Source organism: Rattus norvegicus, chromosome Y, assembly GCF_036323735.1.
Source record: "Rattus norvegicus strain BN/NHsdMcwi chromosome Y, GRCr8, whole genome shotgun sequence".
NCBI classification, from domain to species: Eukaryota; Metazoa; Chordata; class Mammalia; order Rodentia; family Muridae; genus Rattus; species Rattus norvegicus.
This window is the reverse complement of record NC_086040.1, coordinates 423,891-450,552: the sequence shown is the minus strand read 5'-3', so window position 1 is coordinate 450,552 and position 26,662 is coordinate 423,891. Positions and strand designations below refer to the sequence as shown.

At 37.4% G+C, this 26,662-nt stretch overlaps 2 protein-coding genes, 1 non-coding gene and 2 pseudogenes across 3 annotated transcripts; 1 reads left to right on the top strand and 4 right to left on the bottom strand.

The window, feature by feature from the left end:
• Window positions 1–1,357: 1,357 nt before the first annotated feature.
• On the bottom strand, window positions 1,358–11,656 carry Rbmy1j (RNA binding motif protein, Y-linked, family 1, member J). The gene is made up of 9 exons (NM_001408913.1): window positions 11,585–11,656; window positions 7,519–7,631; window positions 7,036–7,142; window positions 6,264–6,441; window positions 4,561–4,713; window positions 3,887–3,995; window positions 2,488–2,577; window positions 2,322–2,410; window positions 1,358–2,022 (listed from the first exon to the last, which is right to left on the bottom strand). The coding sequence occupies exons 2-9, from the start codon at window positions 7,625–7,627 to the stop codon at window positions 1,691–1,693; spliced, it is 1,167 nt and encodes a 388-aa protein (NP_001395842.1). The 5' UTR covers window positions 7,628–7,631; window positions 11,585–11,656; the 3' UTR covers window positions 1,358–1,690.
• Window positions 10,995–21,620, bottom strand: LOC103694570 (myosin regulatory light chain 12B pseudogene; annotated as a pseudogene).
• LOC103694569 (transcription factor E2F6 pseudogene) lies at window positions 15,895–16,697 on the bottom strand (annotated as a pseudogene).
• Window positions 18,495–18,599, bottom strand: LOC120099618 (U6 spliceosomal RNA). The gene has a single exon (XR_005498741.1). It is a non-coding gene; the product is annotated as a U6 spliceosomal RNA (small nuclear RNA).
• Kdm5dl1 (lysine demethylase 5D like 1) lies at window positions 20,846–25,831 on the top strand. The gene is made up of 3 exons (XM_063280660.1): window positions 20,846–22,122; window positions 25,228–25,347; window positions 25,432–25,831. Exons 1-3 carry the CDS (start codon window positions 21,964–21,966, stop codon window positions 25,630–25,632), a joined length of 480 nt encoding a protein of 159 aa, XP_063136730.1. The 5' UTR covers window positions 20,846–21,963; the 3' UTR covers window positions 25,633–25,831.
• Window positions 25,832–26,662: the final 831 nt, after the last annotated feature.

Genomic DNA, 26,662 nt, shown 5'->3' with positions numbered 1-26,662 from the left:
TGCACTCAAACACTCTCCTAAGAATTCCACTATTTTGACTTAGTTTTACTAGTATGTAATTTTACGTATTCTATACTTCCTTATCTAGGATCCACTGTTAAATGTTATATAAAACGTTTTTCGTTACTTCAATAAATTTTTCCTTTCTTGGAGTCCCAATGTTGGTGCTAATTCATTTTCTAATAAATCCTTTAAAGTTTCTTTGCAAGTCAAGCATTAATCTGAACTATTATTGTGCAGTTACTACATTGATTCCAAGATGAGCACACACAGCATGCACCTGGGCCATTAGGACTGTGCTGTGCTGTGCCCTTATCTCTCAATTTCCAATTGTTTAAGATTCATTGCATCAGGGAACATCTAGTTACACAAAATTCACCAGAGCAGAAGGAGAAAGAAGTAGGAAGGTCAGATGTAATGGAATAATTATGCACACCAAGGTCAACTGCAAAACAGCCACGCACAAATGAAAGCTACACAGCTGTTGTGCTTGAGCTAGCCAAAGCCTTATGAGGTCGTCCAGGACCAAGAAAACAAAGTAGATGGACCCATAAGAGGAATGTAGCTCTTAAGACTCTAAGAAGAGCCTTACTGGAGATGGCAGCATTGGCCCTCCTAGAGAGTCACAAACCATTTCACCTGTATGTGGATCAGAGAGAGGGGACAGCAAAGGGGGTGCTCACCCAAACTTTGGGATCATAGAAAAGACCTGAGTCTGATTTATCTAAGAAGCTGGACCCGGTGGGCCAAAAATGGCCAGCCTGCTTCTGGACCACAGCTGCCACTGTCCTTCTAGTCAAAGATGCTGGCAACATAACCATGGGTCAGGGACTTGTTATCACTATCTCCCCTCCCCCATGCTACTGAGGGGACCCTCAAGAATCCACCAGCCAGTGGCTGTCCAACCCCAGTTGGTGCACTTTCAGGCTCTACTTTTGAGTCCCCTCACATAAGATATAACCCATCTTCTGCCCTAAACCCAGCCATCCTCCTCTCTGACCCAGCCACAGATGTGCAGCATGTTTGTTCTCTATATAGTTCTGGGGCACATCCAGAGTGTCAGGCTGATGGGGAACGTATGTACCACAGGGATAGGAGCAGCTTCATCCAGAATGGAGTCAGGGACGCAGGGGTGGTGGTAGTGGACTTGGACCTGTTATTTGGACCACTGATTTGCTGCTGGGAACTTCAGCTCAGAAAGCCGAGCAAAGGGCTCTTACCCAGGCCTTAAAACTGGCAAAAAGAGCCATAGCCAACATTTACACTGACAGCAGATAGGACTAATAACTGCCCAAGGAAAAACCATCAAAAATAAGGAAGAAATAATGTTACTTAAGAACAAAGTCAGACAATCACATTTTCTTTCAATTTTTATTGACAGAATTTTTTTTGCCAATGCAGATATTTAATCTCTAATGTTCAATTCTAATTTAACATTAACAGGTATTACTTAACAAAGAATATTTTTTAACAGTTAAAGCTTTCTTGCTTTACATTCTAGTCGAATTCATGGACGGAAAGTTAGATAGTATTTCACTTTCCGCCAAACCAATGAATTTCAGTATTTGGGCAATGCTGTAAAACTTAATATGCCTTAATTCCTAAATCAATATATTCAACTTAACATCAGAGAACATAGGATTAACACCTCATTTTTCTTCTTAGAAATGATGTTTGGCACTTAAGACTTTTAACGCCTGCCTCCACTTTCATATCTGGTTTCTTCATGACCTCCATGGTATCCCCCAAACCTTGAACTAATAGTGTATGATTCATGAGATGCCCTATACAGCCTATCCATAGGTGAGTGCCCTCTTTCTTCTCTGCCCCCACGCTCAGAGTATTCCCTATCAATAGGTGGAAGCACTTGTCTACCACTACGTTCATAGCCATATATGTCACTTCGGCTGCCTGAGTAAGTTTCTCGTCCTCCACCATATCCACCTCGTGAGCTACTATAGTCATCATAGCGGTTGTTTCCAGTGTAAGTGCCTCTTGCAGATGGTTCCTCATGGAAGCTTCCTAAAGTAGATAAATGTCCAAGTAAGAAACCAGTTTTTTAATTGTATCATAATTTTTACATTCTAAATCTTTAGACATATGTGCATTTAATTTTCTAAAAATAAGCTGGAATTTTAACTGCTTCTATTACCTCTATAGTCACACGTATTAAGCCTGGACATTAAATTTTTTCATGTAATAGAATAAATGTAGAATGCAGGAATTACAAATACTACAATCAATAATCCATGTCACATTTCTTTGTATGTTTAAAATTCATTAACATAGCAATTATTTCAAAGTCAAAATAGGACTCTTACCATAACTTTCATATGTATCTCTGTATGAACTTCCACTTAAGTATTCAGAGAAATCTCTATCACGTCCCCCATGGTAGCCAGCATGATCACTAAATTTCAAAAGAAAGTTTCAGTTAACACAAGAACTAACAATTTCAGTAACATATTTCATAAGAAATTATAATACCTGAAGACTTTAGATGCATGTTCATCCCGAGAGCTGTAATTGCCATAGTCACGGTATCCTCTAGATGTTGACGCATATCTCCTTGAATAACTTAAGAAATTAAAAATAACCATCCGGTCTTTTATGTGAGAGTCTCTCACTATCCTGGAACTGGCCAATTAGTTTACTGGCTATGCATCTAGGTTACTTAGCAAAATAAAAATGGCACTACTCCAAATAAGGTACATGCCTCAAACATGACTTGGGACACATGAATACTACTCCACCAAATGTACTAATGAATTACTTCTATTAGGCTGGCTAAATTTTAACAAATGCAGATGATACAATATTTGGAGAAAAAGTTACATTTCATAGAAATTCGTAGAATTTAAAATCCTGACCACAGATAGGAATGTAAAATGGCATGGTTCTACATAATACACTACCATATTGCCCAGCAATTTAACTCTAGTACCCTTAAAATAGCTAAAAATAAGAACTCTATTATCTGTATATGGATGTCCTTAGCAGTATTACAATGCAAAATTACAGCTTTTAAAAGGACATACAACAGAATATATAATTAATATATATTATTAATAAATAAAATTTGTAAGATTAAATCTAAAATTGTACAGTTCAAATCAGAATACAGTAAACTGATTCCATATCTGTGTACTTACAGATAAAAATTGATTGTATGTATTTTGTGCACAAAGAATAGATGGTAGGATTTTGAGATAGTCACATGTAGGGAATGAGTATAAATATCAAAGGAAATCCTCATATATTGGTTCTCAGGTCCATTCTATATTCTGTCTGAAACAGTGTCTCTAACTGTCCTGGAATTTTTCCATGGAATACTATCAGACCCATGAGAGTCTGATATCAACATGAGGCTCTACCAACTAGCACCAATAAGATTACAGGTTTTATGCCTAACTTCTTTAGTTTTCAGTATATTAATGCAAGTCTTCATCTTAAAGGAAATGCTTGGTTCACTGAACTGCTTTTCTTTTTTTTCTTTTTTTTTCAGAACTGGGGATCGAACCCAGGGCCTTGCGTTTCCTAGGCAAGCGCTCTACCACTGAGCTAAATCCCCAACCTGAACTGCTTTTCTTATCCTACAAGACAGTTTGCAAAAAATTTTGTATGCACTTATCTATTTAGTCATTGTGTATGTGGAACTCAGAAAATAAAAACTGTTTTTTCCCAAGATTTTGTGGCATCTCAACATCTTAGATCTCATGCAAGTTACTCAACCTGTTAAGACATCTCACTACCCTTTGAAAGCAGTCTTAATGAGAGACATAAGTTTTGACACTACATAAAATATTTTTGCATGATACTAAACACAATAGTTAAAACATTTTTTCTCAACAATGGGAAATTTAACCATCTTTCTATTTTTCTTTACCTATCATTAGAAGAATAACCATCATCCCTTGGTAATGGATATTCATCTCTTCTGGAAGATACTGGCTCTCTTCTTGGCATATTTCTAGACACCTCTCTTCCATGTGGTTCTGGATGTTAAGTTTAAAAATGATTATACAAGTATTTCAAGCTGCAGACGTTTCAAAGTAGAAATAAGAACATTGGATTTTTCTCTGCAAAATACCTTTTACAATATTCTAAAACAAGCTCCATCTCTACATCTGCCTATAAATCACTGTGGCACACGTCCTTCCTTAATTAAGCTGTATCAGTAAACTATCTCATAAATTAAATATAGCCATATTATTGTCAGCGTAATCAAACATTACTCTTCCTCTTACTTTATGGGTAAATCTCTTGTTATTCATGTTTCACATCTTCTTTATTTTAATGTTCTTTACTCATATTGCTTACAACATGATTCATTATGTTGATTCTATACCATCTAATACTCTAGAATAGAAATTTCACTATTATTCTGGCTAAAATCTTTGGATAGATCTACAAATGTAAATTTTTCCTTCTTTGCTTCATATATACATGAGTGTATATCTCCCATAAGACTGAGATGTCAAAAATCAATAGGCAATTATTTAAATTTTCTCATTCATTATAAACTACTTCCATGAAAATGTCTGCTTGGCATGTATTTACCTCGTCCTCTCAGTCCAGGATTGGCTCTTGTCAGAGCAGAAGTTGCAGATCTTTTAGAAGGAGGACCTTCCCTTTTTGAAGATGTACTTCTTTTAACTGCAAAGTGTCTCCCAGAAGAACTTATGTTGAAATTAGGAGTATATCTACCATCATCTGTATTTTTAAAAAAAATCTTAGCTAAGGGGCATCAATACTTAAAAAAAATTTATCACTTATAAACCTTTGATAAACAATACAGTGATCTCAGCAATTAGTATTTTATCTAAATTGGTAAAATTTACTATTTCCTTTTTTAAGTATAATTCAAACAGTACATAAAAGAGGCTTTAACATTTATAGTATAATTTAAAGACTATACAGTGTTTAAAGAAGTGGCAGAGAACTGGAGTGAAGAGGGAAAGTTTGCCAATTAAATATTCCTAGAGTTCAGATAAAATAATCGCTTCATTATTAAAAAGCAGATTAACTTTTATGTTTCTAGTCTCAAATAATACTTTGTAAGATACATCTATGAAATAAATTGTCACCCAAATTTAAGCCCAAATATCAAAAAATAAAAAATTATATATACTATTAATACATAGATACACTGAACAATTATAATTTATAAACTAGGACTATCTATGAAATGCATATTAACTATTTTATAATCATTTTAGCTTAAAACATCATAAAATACATCTACTTCCCAATTATAACTAAAATTTGTGTTTTTATACATCTGAGAATAAAAACTTAGATTTAACCAATCATTAAGATCACTTGGAGAGCATTACAAAATATAAATCCACTTGAGAAAATTATCACCTGTCAGTAAATCACCTATCTCATTATCAAACAGCCCTTATATAGTTATTTAATGTTAATATAAAATATATATATATATAGATATTTTTAAGTAAAAATTTATTTTCTAAAGTAACAAATTTCTCTTAGCCATTGTCTATAAACATTCTAATGAATCATCATAATAAAGTTAACATGTACACACTTAGAAAGTACTGTTTCTTTTAAATTGCTCCAAAGTCTGGAACAGCCTTGAAAAGTTCAAGGTTTAGATAATTCCAGGATGTTCGGCAGGCTTATATACAAACTGTCATCAAAATAAGAAATGAACAGTTTTCAGATAAATACACAACAACAAATTTTGTCTGATCAATTCTATTTAATTGAAACATGTACTTCTGAGTTCTGGGCATTTTTAGTCAATTTTATTTTCATCCTGTTATAGTTTTAACCTCCCTAATAGTTAAAATTGCAACTCACATTTAATACTGGCCTCCAAAGTACAAAACTAAAAATACGATTAGAAATAAATCTTGCTGCTCAGTGCTTAATACTGAATGATCTTCCAGAGGACCTGTGTTCAATTCCCAATACCCAGATGGCAGCTAAAAATGTTAACTCCAGGTATGAAATCCTCACATAGTAATACACATAGAAGCAAAACAAGTAAATCTTGCAAAGTCTGTTAACTGTGTATGGACAAATACCAATGTCTTAAAAAATTTCCACTCTGGTGTAAATTCAATTTTAAATTATGATGTCAGTTATTTATATTAATCCTACAGTGCTTTGAAGTAATTTTTTTAAATTAAAGGCAACTGCTCTACTCATGATAATGTATGAATATAAGTTGAAATACATCTAGTTATATTATCTTACTAATTGTCAGTCACACTGCTTCCACTATGTAAAGTTACCCAAATTTCTTTCACGTGAAGGACGACTTCTTCCTCTGCTACTTCCTCCTCTTCCACATTTCAGAATTCTTGAAGCACCTCTGGTTCTTGAAAAGGATAATGGTCTCCTCTTGCTACTCCTTTCAAGTGATGATGGTCTTCTGGCTTGTTCTACTTTAATTCTTTTTCCATCCAAAGACTTAAAAAGACAAAGAATATTATTAGCACAATTAAATTTAACCTGTATTCTTTACCTTTTATTGCATCAAACATGAGGTTTAAATTTTTCTTAAAGCAAATACACTTAAGTTTGAAAGAAAAAATTATGAGATAAAAACACTCATATGGTTAGTTTTGAAAGACAAAAGAATTTCAAGTTAGTAAAAATAAACTAGGGTTTAGGTAGGAACTCTATTTATTCCAATAACTGAGAAAATCAATTTGTATTTATTGCTGTAAGACTTATTATCTGTTTAGAGCTGAATTTTACTCAAACGTAACTTTCTACAGAATATTTTCCTTAAGAATTTCTTCGATGAATTTTAAAAACATGGTTACCCTTTTTACCTTTTTTCTGTTTCTTTTAAAGATTGCATCCAATTTACTCTTAAAGAATATGATACAGGTTTAATATATATCACAATATTGAAATATTCTACTAGTCAGAATCTTGGCACTACTACAACAAACAAAAAACAATGAAGAAGTTTTGCTCATATCTTAGCAAACTGAAAACATCAACTAATGTTATTAACTACTGAAAAGAATTAGCATATTCTTACTACATACTTACCACTCCGTTCATTTCTTTGACAGCATTCTTAGCATCTCCAGGACATTGAAAAGTAACGAAAGCAAAGCCTCTAGACTTCTTAGTTTCACGATCTCTCATCAAAATAACTGCAATACATTTAAACATTTACAAAATTATATAAAAGTTAATTATTCTATTTCCAAAATTAATTTCTTTAACTGTTAGTTACTCATAGGACCCTTAATTTGACAGGCTAAGCAGAACACAGTACAAATCATTCTTCACAAATCTTAAAACCCTAAAACCTTACATTTCATACTATTAGTTATATTCTCAATATCAATAAACCATAAATTAATGTCAGCTTTTTTTGTACATGCACACACATACATAAATACACTCATTCCACTGCAATAGTAGTTCTATATCATAAAAATAATCATCTAAGTTCCAAAAATGAACATAACACAGAAATATTTATATTTACTCTGAAAAGACATATAGTTTGGTATTAAGAATTACCATGTGTTATTGGTCCAAATCTCCCAAATATTACTTGAAGAGTCTTTTGTCTGGTCTCTAAGTTGAGGCCTCCTATAAAAATTTTCCCAGGCTGCTCACTTTCTGCCATTTTTCTATAAGAAGACAAAAGGATAAAGTATTAAAATATGCTTAAAACGTTTAAGCAAACAATGGAGGTCATTAGTTAAAAAACACTGGCTGCTCTTCCAGATGATCCGAGATCTGATTCCTAGCATGACATGTTGGTTCAAAAGTAATTCCAGGGGGTTGGGGATTTAGCTCAGTGGTAGAGCGCTTGCCTAGCAAGTGCAAGGCCCTGGGTTCGGTCCCCGGCTCCAAAAAAAGAACCAAAAAAAAAAAAAAAAAGTAATTCCAGTTCTTAGGGACTGTTGGCTTCCATATACAAACACCATGCAAATACATGGTGCACAGACATACACACAGGCAAGATTCATATAGATAAACACTAAGAAAATACAACTTAAGGGAAATACATAGCCTGACATCCTAATGTTTATTTTTTTTCCTTTCATTTATGACAGTCTTCTATTTAGCTCAAGTTAGTCCCTCTTCTTGCTTCAACACATCTACTACTCAGAGTTTAGGTGTACACCACTGTTTAATGAAAGAAATCAAAAGCTCAATTAGCATATGTAATGGTTCTAGTTTTTATTAAGAATGGGAAAGGTCATAATTACTAAACCTCTATTCATTTTCACTTAAAAATAATCACATTTATGAGTTATAGTATGCTATTTACTAGTATTAAAACCATATTGATCACCTTGTATTTGTTTTTTGAAGTGATAATTTTCATGTATTTAGTAAATTACCTACAGTGACAGTGCTATTTTAAAATTGTTGGTTATTTAAAAAACCCTTAAAATCAGTAGCCTAGAAATAGGGTAGTAAAAAATATTTGCAGAATACATCTGAAGAAACAGAATTTTATCAAAGTAATTGGGTCTGACAGCTCCACATGCTTGTAATCCCAGCACAAAACAGGATAACTGTCACAATTTCCTACTCTGCATAGAAAGTAGTAAGCTCCACTCAAGAATATATAGGGAAGAACACATTCAGAATCCAGGAAAAATCCCAAATGTACAAAACTTATTATATACACTAAATATTGTAGTTAAATTTAATACTATCCTTCTCTCTCTCTCTCTCTCTCTCTCTCTCTCTCACACACACACACACACACACACACACACACACATACACACACAGAGACACACACACAAACACATGTCAAATCTAAAACATAAGAATTGTATTTTCCACAGAGGCAAATCCATAACTGAAAGTTTTTTCAAAGACTTTGGCATTATTTAAAAAGTAAAAAAACGGGGCTGGGGATTTAGCTCAGTGGTAGAGCGCTTACCTAGGAAGCGCAAGGCCCTGGGTTCGGTCCCCAGCTCCGAAAAAAAGAACCAAAAAAAAAAAAAAAGTAAAAAAACTGAATTGTACACTCAAAATATTTTCCTTTAGGAGTGAAATTTAAACCATACTAAAATTTTTACCTATTTTTTTCAATTATGACACATACCAACTTGCGAGGAGACCGACATGAGGCCAGAACTGAGAGGGGAAAAAGGAAGAGATGGCTGGTCCAAGCCTGCCCTACCAAGGTATCATCTTTGCACTACCCTAGAGGAATCTCCTAGACAGAAAAATCACCTAAAACTTCTCTACCTAGCCTGCATACCACAAACATTCCTAGTCCAGGGTGACTCCTAGCATAAGTCTGCCCTACCCAGGATGCAGGTCTTAATTTAAGTGGTGTTCTCCAAGGCAGCATCAGGGAAGCCTGTTCTATTCAAGCTGAATCATGTTGGGAGCCTACCCAACTACAGCAATAGCATCTTTAGCAGTTTGTCTTAACCAAATAGTTACACTGGCCTGAAATCCATCATAAATGCAACTTAATAGCCTGTGATACCCAGGCAGTCAAATATTAGGTACTCTACCAAGCGGTCTGTATCTTAATATTCTAATAGAAATACACATCAGTCTGCCCTACATAGCCCATGAATGCTTGAGAGGCTGCTCCTATGCACTGGTATGACACCATAGCAGCTGAATCTACTCTACCCAGGAGGTTTCTAAGGCCAGAGTCCCACAAACCTGTCTCATTAATACAGCCTAATTACCAGGCTTACTTTTCTATAAGCCTACTCTGAAATAAGCAGAAGCCTGTCTTACCAGAGGTAAGGAATTTGGCCAACCTGCCCCACTCAAGCAGACTGTAGCTATTTTACTCAGACCCAGGCATCAATGCACTGGTCTTTTCCAGACACTTCATTTCCTTGAGCATGCCTTTCTTACATGGAAACAGGTCACTAAACAGCTCTACCCAGACTGCTGGATTACACTACCCTGATTTTCTCAGCCATTGTGTCTCACAACCTTTCCAACCCAGAGTTCTAAGACTGCCCTCATACAGGTAGCCACATCCCATAAGCCTATCAAACTTAAGAGGCAGTGTTTAATATCCTGCTTTTCCAAATTGGGGGCATCCAACGAATCTCTCCTACCCAAAAAGTGTTCTTCTGGCTCTACAAGGATGGTGCTGTAGCAGGTGTCTAAGGATTTCAGGGCAAAATCCCATGTGTATATACTTCTGAGATACAAGTGTCACTCAAGGCTCTTCTCAGGCACCATGTCCTAAAAGGTGGCTCTTCACATGGGTGCTATAGCGGGAGCCTGCTGTTCTTTAGATCAGAGTCCAACAAACTTGCCTCTCAGTTTGCAGCATCTCACTTGCTGCCATTCTAACCAGGGACAAAAATCTTAAGGGTTCTAACCTTACAGAAGCTGTGGTACATGGTACCAGTATGCCCACCACTCAAGCAGTGGTATCTTGGCAGAAGGCCTGAGGGACCCAGGTGGCATTCTCCCCCCAAACCTGTCCTTCAGGGAAAGCGGCGTCTTTCACAAGCTGGTCGGACATTTTAGGAGTGTGCTCCGTCCTACCAAGGGAGCAGCATATTAAGAATCTGCCTAAGAAGCTGCTCCACTCTCAAAAGTCTGCTCTAATCAGGCTCCCCCATCTCACTAGACTACCTACAGAAGTCAGCAGCAGTTCACAAACCGGCTCTACCAAGTCGGTCCCAGCACCGTAGAAGTAGCTTTCACACGAAGAGGTCGCACGAGATTCTCTTTAGAAGGAGGCGTCTAACTAGTATAGAGTACGCAGGCGCAAGTGACGTCTTTGTGTCTTTACAAAGTTTAACCTATCTGAGTGGTAGAGTAGCTTGAGCCTGCCCTACCAGTAGGCGGAGTCCAACTCTACGCAGGCGTGGTTCTGAATTCTAACCTATCAACGTAGTGGCGTAGCACGAGCTTGCCCCTGCTCAGAAACCCTGTTCTGTGGCTCTACCCGCATCCTCTTACGCTGGACCTAACTAATGGTAGCTGGTAGTTTAACAGGACTGCACTGCTGGCAAAATCAGGACAAAGAGACTATAGCACTAATAACTGTTGTCCATAAACTGTAGCACCTTTAAAGTGCACCTCCAGTTTTCTGAGTCAGCAAAGCTATGCAGTTGCTTCTGTGGAACAAAGGCCGCCGCGCGGCGCAGCGCCGCGCGGCGCGGCGCAGCTTGAAACAAAATGGTGTCTAAACTTTTGGCGCGCAGCTTGAAACAAAATGGTGCCTAAACTTTTGGCGCACCGCTTGAAATAAAATGCATTAGGCTAAACATCTCACGACAAACACACCTCAGGACAAACACCCTGCACCATTAAATCTAAAATTAAACCACCACAAAGAGAGGCAAATAAAAGGGTATCAGTTACTCGTTTCATACAAACACATAATTTAAACCTTAACTCCCTCTTCTCAAGCAACAAAAGGGCTTTCCCCCCTTCTGATAGGATAATGGAATTCCTTTATGTCCATAAACATTCCGACTTACATATTATTTACTAATACAGAATTTTAAAATTTTTCTACAAAATATGACAGAAAAATCACTGTGAATTACATTTCCCTGTCATAACCTTTGCTTTTTCTAAGGTACAAAATTATTGGTTACAGTTAAAATTCAGAATTCATTACCTTTTTCTGATTTCCTAACTTGTCGGCTTTAACGGATCACACAGTACACGAACAACTCCGACTTCAAACTGACCGCTCGAACTTTCCTCGCAACCAGTATAAATAGGCGGAGGGACCCGGATGTCACCAATCGCAAAGGAAGTAGGGAAGTCGGAAACTGCGGCGGATTGTACCAAAAGACCGGCTGGTTGAGGGGTGGACATGGTGTGTTATTGAGCTTCAGAGTCAGAAATGGAGACAGTAGTTAATAAGTTGGAACTTAACAGATAAAAATTATAGAATAGGAGATAAAAATTGATGAATGGAGTAAGTTGTTGGGGCAGCTACCAGCAGAGGCCTCATATTGCAAGTCCATTACCCCCATAACACCTGAGATAGCAGTTTCCAGTTTTCAGCCACCGCTCTGAGCCTGAGACTGTTATGGTGTAGCACATCACTGTTGTCCGTAAACAGTTTTCGTCCATGGCTCTGAGCCTAAGACTGCTATGGTGTAGCACATCACTGTTGTCCATTTAAAAAATTTAAATGACCAACATGTTCACTAATTTGCATGTTTTCTCCCTTATTTTCATTTATTATCAAGCTTATAAAAACCATTATGAAATTCCTAGTATTTATCTTCCAACCAAAATATTGATAATATATTGGCCCATATTGTGTAGAATTGGGTTTCTCAACATTATAAATGAAAAAAAAAACCTACTTGGATGGTACATATAAAATACTTAAAATACATACAAAATACAAAAAATAAAAATGGAGAAAAACTCAAAAATTAAAAAGTCACAAATTGAAAGCTGATGGTTAGTAGGGACTAGAGAAAGCCATGGATAAAAGCTCTGGTGGATAAAGGAATTACTGTATAACATAAGAACTTGAGTTCAGATCCTCACTACACCTATAAAAAGCAAGGTGTTAGATAGTGTTAAAAGGAAGACTCTCAGGGCTTCTTAATTAGTCATCTTGCCAGTAATCTGTAGGTTTAGTGAGATAGGTTTAGTGAAAAATAAGGTGAGGGGTGTTTGCATGGACATATACTACCACATATGAAAATAAACGTGTGTGCACGGGCAACTCGTGGCACACACACACACACACACACACACACACACACACACCTGCTTAGTTTTTCTAATTTGGATTTTAAAATGATCAATTTTCTTTACTTATTAAACCTTTGTAATAATTTGACACAAATAAGATTTCTTTAATCCCTGAAATATATTACAGTAATAAACTATTTCTTTCTAGTTAAAAATATTACTGTATGCCTACCTAGGTTCAATTCAGACAAACAGGCACTCAGCACTGAAGGAGAAGTATACACGGACTCCCACTCCTATCTTTAATTATTGCATGATTGCAAAGAAAAAATTAATTGCCTCCAACTGAGTCTTACCAGGTATATTAATCACACTTCAGGGTAGGCTCTGATTGAGTAGTTTGCCAACACAAAATGAACTGTACGGAATTTTGGCAGATTTTTTGTTTCTTATTATTTTTTTTGAAGATTTTTTTATTTTAATGTCTTTTGCTTTTGTATTTTATTTACAATTTTTGTATTTTGTGGGACATTTTTTGTGAGTTTCTTGTATATCAAGAAACTTAACTAGATTTTTTTCCCTACCATTTTCAGTAGTTAATATGTTATATATGGATGGATATTTGTATATATTCAGTTTATAAAGGTGCATGTGTGTAAACTTGTGTGTACATAAGTATGATGACCAGAAGTCAACCTCTGGTATCATTCCTTAGGAGATGTCCACCGTGGCTTTGAAACAATCATTGGGACCTGTGGCATGGCAACTAATCATGGCAGGCTGGCCATCAAGTTTCAAGGATTGACCTACCTCTTCTTCTAAATTGTGCTCATAAGCACATGTGTTAAGAATTAGAATAGGTCATTATACAGGTTCTTATACTCGTGTTATAAGAATTTTACTGACAAAGTAGTAGTTTCCACAGATCTTTAATGTCATATTATATGCCAATTACATTTTATATTATTTTTATTCTTACCATTTATTGCTTGCAATTTCTGCACACACAATAGCAATGTTCTTTTGTCAGTTACATCTTCAAGAAACTTTCTTTTCAAAAAAATTTTTTCAGGTAAATGACACAGCAGAAGATCAATGACTAAAATGTAAGCATAATTTTTTACATTTATTATTTTTATTCAGTAAAATTGTGAGAATGGAGAGATGGATTAGTAGGTAAGAGTACTAGTTACTCTTGTAGAGGACTGGGATTTAGCTCTTATTATCCACATAATTGCTCACCTCTATCTCACGGGACGTCTGATGCATCCCAGAATGGCATACATACAGGAACACAACAACACACACACACACACACACACACACACACACACACACACACTCACACACAAAACAAACAAACAAACAAGCAAAAACCAACCAAATCTTATTTTTCACATTTGTTGGTTTTTATTTCCATCTCATTTTCAGTACAATTTACAACAGTTCCAGTTTAATTACACATGTGCTAAGTGATAGAAACAGTCTGGAATAAATACTTTTAAAAAGTGGAAAAGCTGTGAAATCAATTGGTACACAGTAGGTCCTGTGGTAGGGAGTGTCTGAGAAACTAAGTGGCATGCAATAGGTTCTATGGGGGTTGAGTGTCTGAACACAAAGTGAGTAAGGAAATGCAACAGGAGTGTCGGCTGCAGCATTTCTATCATCTTTGTCTTTTGCACTGTGCTTGAGGATGCCTGTGAAGTCAATGTAATTGAAATCCCCTTTTTTGTCAAGAGGTGCGGGGGGGGGGGCCTCCCTATACAGCTCATCCACTTCCTCATCTGTGAATCGATCTCTCATGGTTATCAGCAGCTCCCTCAGGATGGTGCCTGTGGCTTCCTCATAGAAGTAAGCAAAGGCATTTTTTTTTGGATCCCTATTTTGTATATGTGATTGTTATTTCAAGCTGCTTTGCATCTTTTATAAAGCAAGAGAGGTTTTTTTTTTTCTTTTTTTTTTTTTTCAGAGCTGGGGACTGAACCCAGGGCTTTGTGCTTGCTAGGCAAGCGCTCTACCACTGAGCTAAATCCCCAACAGCAGCAAGAGAGGTTTAACACAATAATAACACTTCCCAGACTCCTGTTCCATCAGTCCCATGTTGCACTGGACCAAATTATGAGTTTGCTTGACATTCACTGGGCACTTGTTTTGAACTAGGCATGGTGCAAGACACTGAGAGCGACTATGAACAAATGTCTCTCACGGAGCTCACAGTCTAGTGGTAAATTACTGAATCAGTTGAGGCACAGGGAGGTAAATGACTTACCCACTGAGGTAGAGAGTGCAAGGTGTTGGGAAGGTGGGATGAGGGCTGGAGAGGGGTACAATGCACAGGAGGTAAGGTCCTGTGACTCAGAAGCAAGGCTGCACACAGAAAAACTTCATAAAATCTGCTCACAAAAAGTTCAATAATGCTTTTAATTTCACCAGGACCAAGTTCACATTGTAGTGAACTGACTCATCTATTGCCAGATGGAATTCTGTACTTGCCCCCAATGCTTTGAGGCATGCCATCACTGGGACATGATGACTCAGTAGGTATCTTAAAATCAGGAGTATGTGGCTCCAATTGTAGCACTGCAGACCATATTTAAATATTTAAAGTATATAAACCTAAATGTACAGGCATTTCTGAAACTTCTACATGTAAAACTTTAGAATACTCCTCTCACCATCCAGGGGTTCTAATAAGTTACAGGAACTGAGGAACTAGAGATCTGTTGGTTATTTTCCCTACATACATTATTTTGGGTGTTCTAGGGTAGAAGTGTCACTTAGACATTTCATAAGCAAACTAAACATGGTACACATATGGAGAAAGGTGCCACATTTGGTCCTGTGTGTACACCTCACCAGTGCACAATACCTAAGTGCAAATGTGAACCAGTGTAAGGCAATTCTCCTGTGAAGCAAACACTATCTATCCATCAGGCCATGGCACAGTCCAGGGCCAGCTAACCAGCTGTCTATCCTTGTGCTAGTCTTTGTGATAAAATGATTTCAGGAGGCAAGAGGTCTATTTCACTGACAAAAGCCAGTGAAGAATTATCGAAAGAGCAGATTCTGAATGGGGAACCTATGCTTAAGGTAGGAACCTGCGCTTGAGGCTACTCAGCAGAACACTACTGGCCTTCAGTTAGAGTAAGATCACAAGAGTCTAGAATAAGACCACAAGAGCAATCCGAGGAGACTTATTGCTGAGGATCAGACAAGCACATGATTCGCCGACACAGGATGGATCACAAGATTTACCCACGTGGGATGCTAAAGACCTTTGTCACTCTGCGCTGCTATAAGTTGGTCACTCTGAGAAGTTCTTGACTCACTACAGACGCTGTCTTCTTCCTCTGGCCATTGCAGATGTTTGCTGTCAGATGGAGAGGCCTCTATTCTATCAGTTGTTTTACCATTTGAGTGGTTCACACAAATATTCATCAGTAGTTCTTTGGTGCTTGTGATATGTACTATGTTAGAATTCTCTCTGGGAGCCAAAACATCCAGTCTGGTTTCCTCTGGAGCCTTCACTGCAGTGACAATCTGTTCATGGAAAATTTGAATGCTGTGAATGTCCTGATAGGTCATGTAAGCTAGTCTTTCATTTTCTTTGTCATCTGTTAACTCCAGTAGTTGCTGAGCACAATCTTTTATTAACTCATCCAAAGAGTCTTCCATCTCCGACAGGTCAGAGAGCTCTGCCTGCAGCTTCTTCTGTTGGGGTGCTGCCCTAAAAGTTGTTCAGGTCAGATCCTATCCACCAAAAGTGGTTCTTAGATTTGTTTTCCTCCAATTTGATGCCATCCAGGACACCCAGTTTTGTGGCAACCTTGTTTAAGTCAAGAACGCCTTTAGGGGCAGAGCTGACAAGACCCATACATTTCCGAGTTAAGTATACCAGCAACACATCTTCACTTTCAGAGCTTTTCTCATGGACATATATTGTACATTTTCTTCTAGATTAATCCGTATTTTTGGTGGCAGTAGGTTCTCCACAGTGATGGGGTCCTGGCAGTGACGATGCACAGTCTCCAGCAGCTGGGCAGTCTCCGCGCGGTCTGCTGCTGACTCATGCTGCCCCAAACACCTCCCCTCCCCCCCCAACCCCCGTGCCCCATGCTTCCTTCCACTTTCCTGGGAGACTCGGCTCGTGCATTTTCCGCCCCTTCAGTGCTGCCCGCTCCACCCACGGAACACTGAGGTTCCACTCACAAAGCGCGCTGTCCCACTCGCCCACTGCCGTGCTGAGGCCTGGAGAAGATCGGGGTAGGCGCAGAGGGGACCAGGATGACCGCAGAGGTGCTCAGGTTCCTGAGCCGGCCACCTCGAAGGCATTTCTGATGACATCCTTGTGGTCGGTGCTACTCAGCTTCTCTGCAAACATGGTAGGAGCTTGGTGAAACTAATGGGGCCCGAGGCCTCGTTCACCATGATGTCCAGGTAGGCATCGGTGGGTTCTTCCCCAGGCATACAAGCATGTCTCTTTTATTTCTTCGATCTGGAACGGGTCAAACATGGCGAACACAATTGAGCGCTGAGGGTGCTTCTTGGTTGTCTTGCTTTTTTGTTCGCATGGTAGCGGTTCAAATCTGACCTGATGCTGCACACAGGAGAGGAGGACCTGACTGGCAACTGCATAACAAATAAATCTTAATAATATAATTGCAATACAGACAGCTATTGAGGAGGCCGAGGCAGGAAGACCCCAAATTCAAGTCCTCCCTAGCAAGATCAGTCCTATCTAGGTTATTTAGCAAGAAAAAGTTTTTCAAAGAGACTGGCCATCAAAATTAGTAGAATATTTACTATGTGCAGTGCCTTGAATTCAACTTCCATTCCCATCTCAAATAGGCAGAAAATTTAAAATTTCATAGAAAGTATTCACATGTAGAATAAGCCTCCTATTATAGTCAGATTATGTGTCTGAAATGTAACCATCAAAACAGCCAACATATTTTCAGAAAGTTGGTATGTTTCATAACACATGAAACATAATGATATTACTAAAAAGAGAATTTACTATAATACCAGTTAAAAGTTTTTCCTCTTAAATATTTCATTAGTGTGAAGAATACTTGTAGGTATATATATAAGCAAAAATATATTGAGTCAAAAAAAAATCCACCGATTCCAAGTAAAGTTAGTGGGATGTGAAGCTGTTCCATTTGCATTACTAAAAGGAAGATTATAAACCTGTTCCTTAAATACTTTTAGTCAAATTTTCACTGTTCAATATCATAGAACATTAAAATAGAATTTGGATATAAGTTGAGTATTTAGTCTACTGCACATACTTTCATGGGCTGACATTTATTTGCTATCTTCACAAGATTGCATATAATGAAAAGAAAATTTATCAACAAATTTTTTTAGGTAAATTCACAGCATATTTACAAATATTAAAGTTTTCTTGCTTATGTTGTCAAGAAATATTATCAAATTTGCTATATACAGCAGTAATGGAAAAGCAGTAGGTTTCTTTATTGGCAATTAGATTTTACTTAGTTATGTAAATCTCATGATTATGATTCTTACTAATTAGTATTAAATACTGTAGCTCTTAATATGTGTATTTTCTTTTTATGGTTTGAGTGTTTTTTTAAATTAAAAGTTACCAATTGCAACTATTTATAACAATATATTTAAATGAAAACTCACCATTTGAGAGGTTTGGTATTCCTTTTGAGACAAGTTCTTTCTATTTTGTACCTCTGGCAATTCTAACACTCCCCATCAGAGTGGGCTGACCTCAAAATTACAGAGATCCACCTCTCTCTAACCTCTACCTCCTAAGTGCTGGAATTAAAGGGATGTGCCATTGTGTGCAGCTCTAGGTTTGCTATGTTTTTATTGTGACCAATCAATAACTTTATTTTATTTATTATTTCATGAATTTGCATGTCATCCTTGCGGGGTCCCTGCTAATCATCTCTGTATCGTTTCAATTTTAGTATATGTGCTGCTGAAGTGAGCACCAATCAACCATTTTAATTAACAGTTATATCACCTCAAAAATTTTACAAGTCTTCTATTAATCAAATTTTATTGTTTTCATCTTTTGTTATTTGGAATCACAGGGAAAGCTTGGTAGGTTCTCAACTTAAATATTGTCAAGTTACTGGAGAGGCCATGTCTTGGGAATTTATTTTCTGTTTTCACTATGATGGCCAAATTGGCATGCGCGCGCTCTCTCTCCTCTCTCTCTCTCTCTCTCTCTCTCTCTCTCACTCTCACTCTCTCTCTATCTATATATACATACATACTTACATATATATACGTATATATATATATATATATATATATATATATATATACGTATATATACTCACTGAAAATGCTAGTGCAGGCGTCTGATATCAATTCACTTTACTGGAGTACTAGTTTGTTGTATTATTGACACACCAGCTATAAAGTTCTCTGGGCTTCTGGGAGGAGAACAATGAATGATATAACAATGTCAAATGAAGTGCAGTCAGTTTTACCTAGAACTCACTGTAGAAATATTTTTCTTAGACTTAATGTTCCCAATAAAGCTGCTTTAATATGCAAATGATCTGAAAATTGTTGAACATGAAATATTGCTGAATGTTGAAGCATAAAATTTCCTTGAATCATTAGGACCCTACCAGGTTACTCATAAGATTTACCTATTGCTATGCCAATAGATGCTGGGCATCCTCTGAAAGACGCCCTTAACATACAGTTCTCTGAGTCTATTTTAGCTGTAAGTGCCACCCACAGAATGTCTTACCGCATTTTTGTACAGATGAATGGATCTGTATTGTACTGCATTTAAACATTAATCTTGTAGTAACCAGAGAAAGGTTTTTTTTGAAGTGTTTTTCAATTGATTATTTTTGGTTAACAAAGCATTGCTGAGTGTTTCTTAAATATGGTGCTGATGTGTCAGCTAGAGAGAATGAGACAATCTGATTATTTATTTATTTACTTACTTTTTTGTAAAATAAATGTTTTGACCTCCAAAAAAAAGGCTAGACATTGGACTACTTTCCTCTATTTCTCTTGACACTTGGCAACAGATCCATACCACCCGAGCTTTATCTCAGGCTCTAGTGACCAAAAATTAGGTTCTCAAGTTGTGGGTGGGCACTTGGTCTATTGAGACATATCCCCAGCTCTTCTCTGAGTTTTTTGTTTGTTTGTTTGTTTGTTTTTTGGGTTTTTGTTTGTTTGTTTGTTTTGTTTTGTTTTGTTTTTAATTTTAATTCTTAGCCCATTTAAATTTCCTTCATTTTTTTAGTGGTTCATTTGAAACTATATTAGCCTCCATGTATTTATGTAGTTTTACTTTCCTTTTTAAACTTGGGGATTTTTTATTTTGTTTTGTATGAGTGTTATATTTGTGTGCATGTCTGTGTACCATGTGGTAGTTTAGTATTCAGGTCAGAAGAGGTCAGAGAGAATATTGAATCTATTAGAACTGGGCATATAGAACTGCTTTGTTAGTGTTGGTACTTCTGAAATATCAACTAGGATTCTTAACTTGCTGAGCCATTTCTTTAGTTTTTCTATGCTTTTTCTTACTATTGATTTCTGGTTTTATTCCATTATGTCGTAGTAAGATATAAGGAATTATTTTAACATTTATTGTATTTATTAAATCCCAATTTAATGCTGATAACATGATTGATTTTAATGATGATTCCTTGTGCTGCAGAGTTGTTTTCTCTATCTGCCAGATGTGATATTCTGTAGCTGTCCATTAAATTAATCTGCAGGATACATTTCTTTTCTGATTTTTTTCTTGTTTGTTTAAACTAACTGTTGGAAGGTAAGAATTGACTACATGATTATTGCCTGAGACAGAACCACTTATGCTTTAAAAAAACTAAAGCATAAGAAACACTTATGCTTTAAAAAAAAAGTGTTTCTTTTGTAAAGTTCAAACCTCACCAGTTTAGTACAAAAATATGTACAAATTATATTTTCTTGATGAATCTTTACCTATATAGTGGCTGTTTTTAATCTTCTCCTGCAAGCTTTGTTTGAAGTCTACTTTATTACACATAAAAATAGGCAAGCCTTTTCCAGTAGTAAACAAATTAAAACACAAAAGTATAAAAGATACAAAATTAACAGTAATAAAAAAATAACTAAAAGAAAATAAACTATAGTAAAAACAGTGTTGTGGTTTCTATCTTTTAGTACTTCTTCCTAGCTGTGTTGAGTTGATGCAGAAGTCTTTAGTCCTTTGGCTTAAGTTGCAACAATTTCTGATTTTCAGCTGTTACTTTTCCTGTGCAAGGGTTTATGTCATTATTTTGAGAGAGTGCAAGATGGGTACTGGGATGGGAGTAAATAACTCACATAAGGCTGGCTCTAGGACAAGTGGATGAGATGGATGATGTTATAACAGAAGTTATGGTTCTAGAGGGTGAACGAAGTGCATGCAGGGAAGATAGGTAGAGTAGGTTGGAGTGACAGTTGTAGAGGACTAATATCATCTAGGTTCTTCAGCTAGAAATGGGAATAGACAAGGACTCTCACAGGGAATTCGATAAGCTGTACAAGATGGAGCTCCTTGCCCTATCCAAATGTGCAGGAAATAGTACAGTGAGTGGGTCAGTGTGTTCCAAGGACTAGTCCAGAGAGTGGGAAGAGCTTTAGTCCTTTCTCCTGGAGCAGGGAGGTCCTGGGGAGGGGTTGAGGGTAGTTGGCTGAGCAAATTCTGATGGCTGCTTAGAGAACTGACTAGAGATCTGTAGCAGAGGTTAGAGTAGGTAGCTGTGGTGAGTGAATGGGAACTGGGGAAGGCTCTAGGTTTCCTGGCTAGGGAAAGGGGCAAACAGGTCTTTTAGTGGAAGGTAGGTTAGGTTAGCTATACAAGTGCAAGTTAAGTTTATGGAAGAGACCAAGTGAATTTTCTGTCATTGAATATTTTTCTTTACTTTTTGCTGTGTGAGACAGGGTTATAATATATCCCTGACTAGCCTACCTATATATCTAAATAGAGTCTTGAATCATCTTACCTCCATCCCAAGTGTTAGAATTATAAGTGTGCATGGACATACTTTCTTTATGTACTACACTGGAGAGAACTCAGGGCATCATGAATGATAAATAAACATTTTGCCAACTTAGCTGCATCTTGAACCCCACTACTGATTTTTCAAAAAGAATACTTCATTGTTGCTTTTTGAACATTTTGAACATGAGCCACTTATTACTGTGTTGTTATGATTATTTTTATACTATTGTGCTTTCAGTCAGACTGGAGTTTTCATAGTGTATGTTTACTGAAATCCAGATACAATAGACCAAAGACTTGGGATAGGTATATAAAAGAACCTTACTTATTTACTTTCTTTACCCTACCAGATGGATTCATATGTTTGCCGAATATGCTCTCGTGGGGATGAAGATGATAGATTTCTGCTCTGTGTTGGGTGCAACGACAATTACCATATCTTTTGCCTATTGCCACCGCTTTCTGAAGTCCCCAAGGGGGTATGGAGGTGCCCAAAGTGTATCTTAGCGGTAAGATTTGTCCATCTTGAGACAGTTTAATCATAACCTAGTCCATTTCTTTAATCTATCCTTTTGGACATGGATGGACTAAAATTAGTAGAGAAGATTCTGATTAGCTTGTAGTCAATAAGAAAAATTGGACAGAATAGCTAAAAGATGTTAACAATTTACATGAAGCAGATAAAATTATAATTTATAAATTGTGAAAATATTGGCTAAAAGGAAAAATTAATATTGAACAACTTGAAACTGTTTAAACATGTAGAATTTTTGATGTAAAATACTTACTTTCCCTGAAAATCTACTTTTTTTTCTTTTTTCTTTTTCTTCATTTATTTATTCACTTTATATCCTAGTTATAGCCTATACTCTTTCCTCTCTTTCCAGCCCCACCTTCACACACCACTCTTTCCAGATCCTCCTCTCCAGAGAGATGGGAAGTCCCCCATGAGTAGCGTACCTCCCTGGGACATTCAAATGCAGTAGGACTAAGAATATTCTTTCCCACTGATGCCCAATAAGACAGCCCAGATAGGAGAAGATGATGCAAAGGGAGCAACAGAATCAGAGACAGACCTCATTCCAGTTGTTAAGGGACCCACATGAACACCAAGCTGCACATCTATTACATATGTTTAAGGGGCTTACATCTAGCCCCTGCATGCTCTTTGGTTGCTGGTTCAGTCTCTGTGAGCCTCCTGCAGGCACAGATTAGTTGCCTCTATTGGTTTTCTTGTGGTGTCCTTAACACCTCTCCAGCTCTCAGTCCTATTCCCCAATCTTCCACAAGATGCTAAGAGCTCCATCTAATAGTTGACTGTGGTTCTCTGCAACCTGCTTCCATCCTATGCTGGATGAAGCCTCTCAGGAAACAGTTATACCAGGCTATAAGCATACCACAATATCATTAATAGTGTCAGGGCTTCTCTCCCATGGTCTCAAGTTGACCCAGTCATTGTTTGGCTGTTCCTTCAGTCATCTTGTAGGCAGGACATATTTTGGGTTGAAGGTTTTGTGGGTGAGTTAGTGTTCCATTCCTCTAATAGAAATCCTGCCTAACTACATTATAGGAGTTAGTCACTTCAGTTGCCATACCTCCAACTGTTAGAAGTCTCAGCTAGGGAGCTGGGGATTTAGCTCAGTGGTAGGCCCTGGGTTCAATCCTCAGCTCCAAAAAACGAAAAGAAGTCTCAGCTAAAGTCACATCCATAGACTCTGGGGAGAATCCCTTGTCTCAGGTCTCCTGCTCATCCCAGAGATGCCAGCCCAGTGATTTCCATTTTTCTTAGCCCTCTCCTCACACCTGATTCCCGTCCACGATCGCCTCTCCATCCCTTTCCTTACTCCTCCCTTTATTCACTTCTAATGTCTATTTTATTTCCCACTTTGAGTGAAATTCACATACCCTCACTTGGGCCCTTCCTGTTACTTAGTTTTTCCTTTCATCTGTGGATCATAACATGTACTTAATGACTAATATCCACTTATAAGTGAGTATATACTATGTCTGTCTTTCTGGGTTTAGGTTACTTCACTCAGGATTTTCCAGTTTTTATCCATTTGCCAACAAATTTCATGATGTCTTTGTTTTTAATACTTACACAATTGTATTACATTGTGTAAAGTCTTTACTTATTTTTCAGTTAACGGACATCTAGATTGTTTCCAGTTTTTGAAATTCCAGTTATTACAAATAAAGCTGCTGTGAATGTAGTTGAGCAAGTGTAGTATAGTGGGACATCTTTTGACTATATGCCCAGGAGTGATATAGCTGTGTCTTGAAGTAGAAAACTTCTAGTTCTGTTAGTTGCTGTTTTGTCCTAATGACAGTGTCCTTTGTCTTGCAGAAGCTTTGCAGTTTTATGAGATCCCATTTGTTGATTCTTGATCTTAGAGCATAAGCCATTGGTGTTCTATTCAGGAAATTTTCCTCTGTCCCTATGGGATTCAGACTCTTCCTCACTTTGTCTTCTATTAGGTTGAATGTATCTGGTTTGATGTGGAGGTCCTTGATCCACTTGGACTTAAGCTTTGTACAGGGTGATAAGAATGGATCAATTTGCATTCTTCTACATGCTGACCTCCAGTTGAACCAGAACCATTTACTGAAAATGCTGTCTTTTTTCACTGGATGTTTTTGTTTTTGATGAGTGGATACCAAGTGTGTTTTTCTGTGATTGGGCTACCTCACTCACGATGGTATTTTCCAGTTCCATCCATTTGCCTATGAATTTCAGAAAGGCATTGTTTTTGATAGCTGAGTAGTATTCCATTGTGTAGATGTACCACATTTTCTGTATCCATTCCTCTGTTGAAGGGCATCTGGGTTCTTTCCAGCTTCTGGCTATTATAAATAAGGCTGCTATGAACATAGTGGAGCACGTGTCTTTTTTTATATGTTGGGGCATCTTTTGGGTATATGCCCAAGAGAGGTATAGCTGGATCCTCAGGTAGTTCAATGTCCAATTTTCTGAGGAACCTCCAGACTGATTTCCAGAATGGTTGTACCAGTCTGCAGTCCCACCAACAATGGAGGAGTGTTCCTCTTTCTCCGCAACCTCGCCAGCATTTGGTGTCACTTGAGTTTTTGATCTTAGCCATTCTGACTGGTGTGAGGTAGAATCTCAGGATTCTCTTGATTTGCATTTCCCTTATGACTAAGGATGTTGAACATTTCTTTAGGTACTTCTCAGCCATTTGATATTCCTCAGCTGTGACTTCTTTGTTTACCTCTGTACCCCATTTTTAATTAGGGTTATTTGGCTCTCTGGAGTCTGAGTTCTTTTGTATTTTGGATATTAGCCCTCTATCAAGTATAGGATTGGTAAAGATCTGTAGGTTGCCTTTTTGTCCTATTGACAGTGTCTTTTGTCTTACAGAAGCTTTTCAGTTTCATAAGGACCCTTTATCAAATGTTGATCTTAGAGCCTAACCCATTTGTGTTTTCTCAGGAAATTTTCTCCTGTGCCAAGGTGTTTAAGGGAGTTCCTTAATTTCTCTTCCATTAGATTTAGTGTGTTTGAATTTTATGTTACTTATTTATTTATTTATTTTTACCTTTTGCTTTCAGCTTACTGAATTTTTCTTTTCTTTTTTTTTTTCTTTTCTTTTCAGGAATGTAAGCGTCCCCTGGAAGCTTTTGGCTTTGAGCAAGCTACACAGGAGTATACGTTGCAGAGTTTTGGTGAGATGGCTGATTCCTTCAAGGCTGACTACTTCAACATGCCTGTACATGTATGTGACTGTATGATTAATGTCTGCTAGTCTTATGAAAGGAAATACAAGTGAACCGTGAGAATCTTTTCACCTTTCTCATAGATGGTACCTACAGAAGTTGTGGAAAAGGAATTCTGGAGGCTGGTGAGCAGCATTGAGGAGGATGTGACAGTTGAGTATGGAGCAGACATTCACTCCAAAGAATTTGGCAGTGGGTTTCCTGTCAACAATAGCAAATGGACCTTATCTCCTGAAGAAAAGGTAATTTGCCTAATATCTACTTTGCCCGTTTCATTCATATGATTGCATTTTGTTTGGATTTTTATTGCTCTCCCTTTATTTCATTTCTCATGCAAATAGTATTCTTACTACATTTTCCCCTCTCTCAACTCCAAACATTCCCCAGCTCTCCTCTACTCCATTTCTGTCTCTGATTAGAAGAGAACAGGCTTCTAAGAGATAGTAACCAAACATGACAAAATAAAGTATAATAAAACAAAAACATTATTATGTAGAAGTTGGACAAGGTAACCCTATGGAATGAAAGGAGTCCCAAGAGGAGACATAAGGATCAGAGACTCACTTATTCACACACTGAGGAGTCCAATAAAAATACTAAGCTGAAAGCTGTATATACACCGAGGACCTGGTATAGAACTGAGAAGACCCTATGATTACTGCTTCAGTCTTAGTGAGTACATATGAGCCTTCCTCAGTTGTTTTAGAGAACCTTGTTCTTGTGTCCTCTGTCTGCTCTATCACTAACCCTTTTCTCTTCTTCCACAGGGTTTCCTGAGCTGTAAGGGGAGGAATTTGTGGTCTCTGTCTTTGTCTCTTTCTCTCTCCCTCTCTCCTCTGCCTCCTCTTCCTCTTCCTCCTCTTCTTCCTCCTCTATACTTTCCCTTCCTCTTTCCTTCCCTCCCTCCTTTTCTGTCTGTGTCTCTCTTTCTCTTTCTCCCTCTGACATCCAATTTAGAGAGGAATATTTCAAGATGCCTTTCTTTTCCTCTGCATAATGGCTGACTGTGGGTCTCTGTATTTGTTCCAATTTACTGCAGGAGTAAGCTTTTCTGATTGTAGATGGCTGTCTAGTCTCTGGTTCTTAGTCACCCAAGGTCTGTTATGATTGGCTTCCATTTTGTAGGGGAACCTTAAGTCAAATCATACATTTGTTGGTCATTCCCTACAAGGTTTGTGCCACTTTTGCACTAACGCATTTTACAGTCAAGATCGCTCTATTGATCAAAGAATTTGTAGCTTTCTCCTTTAGCAGCCTGCAAAGTACCTTTTTATAACAAGACTTTAGAAAGTAGGGATGAATGTTCTCAGTACT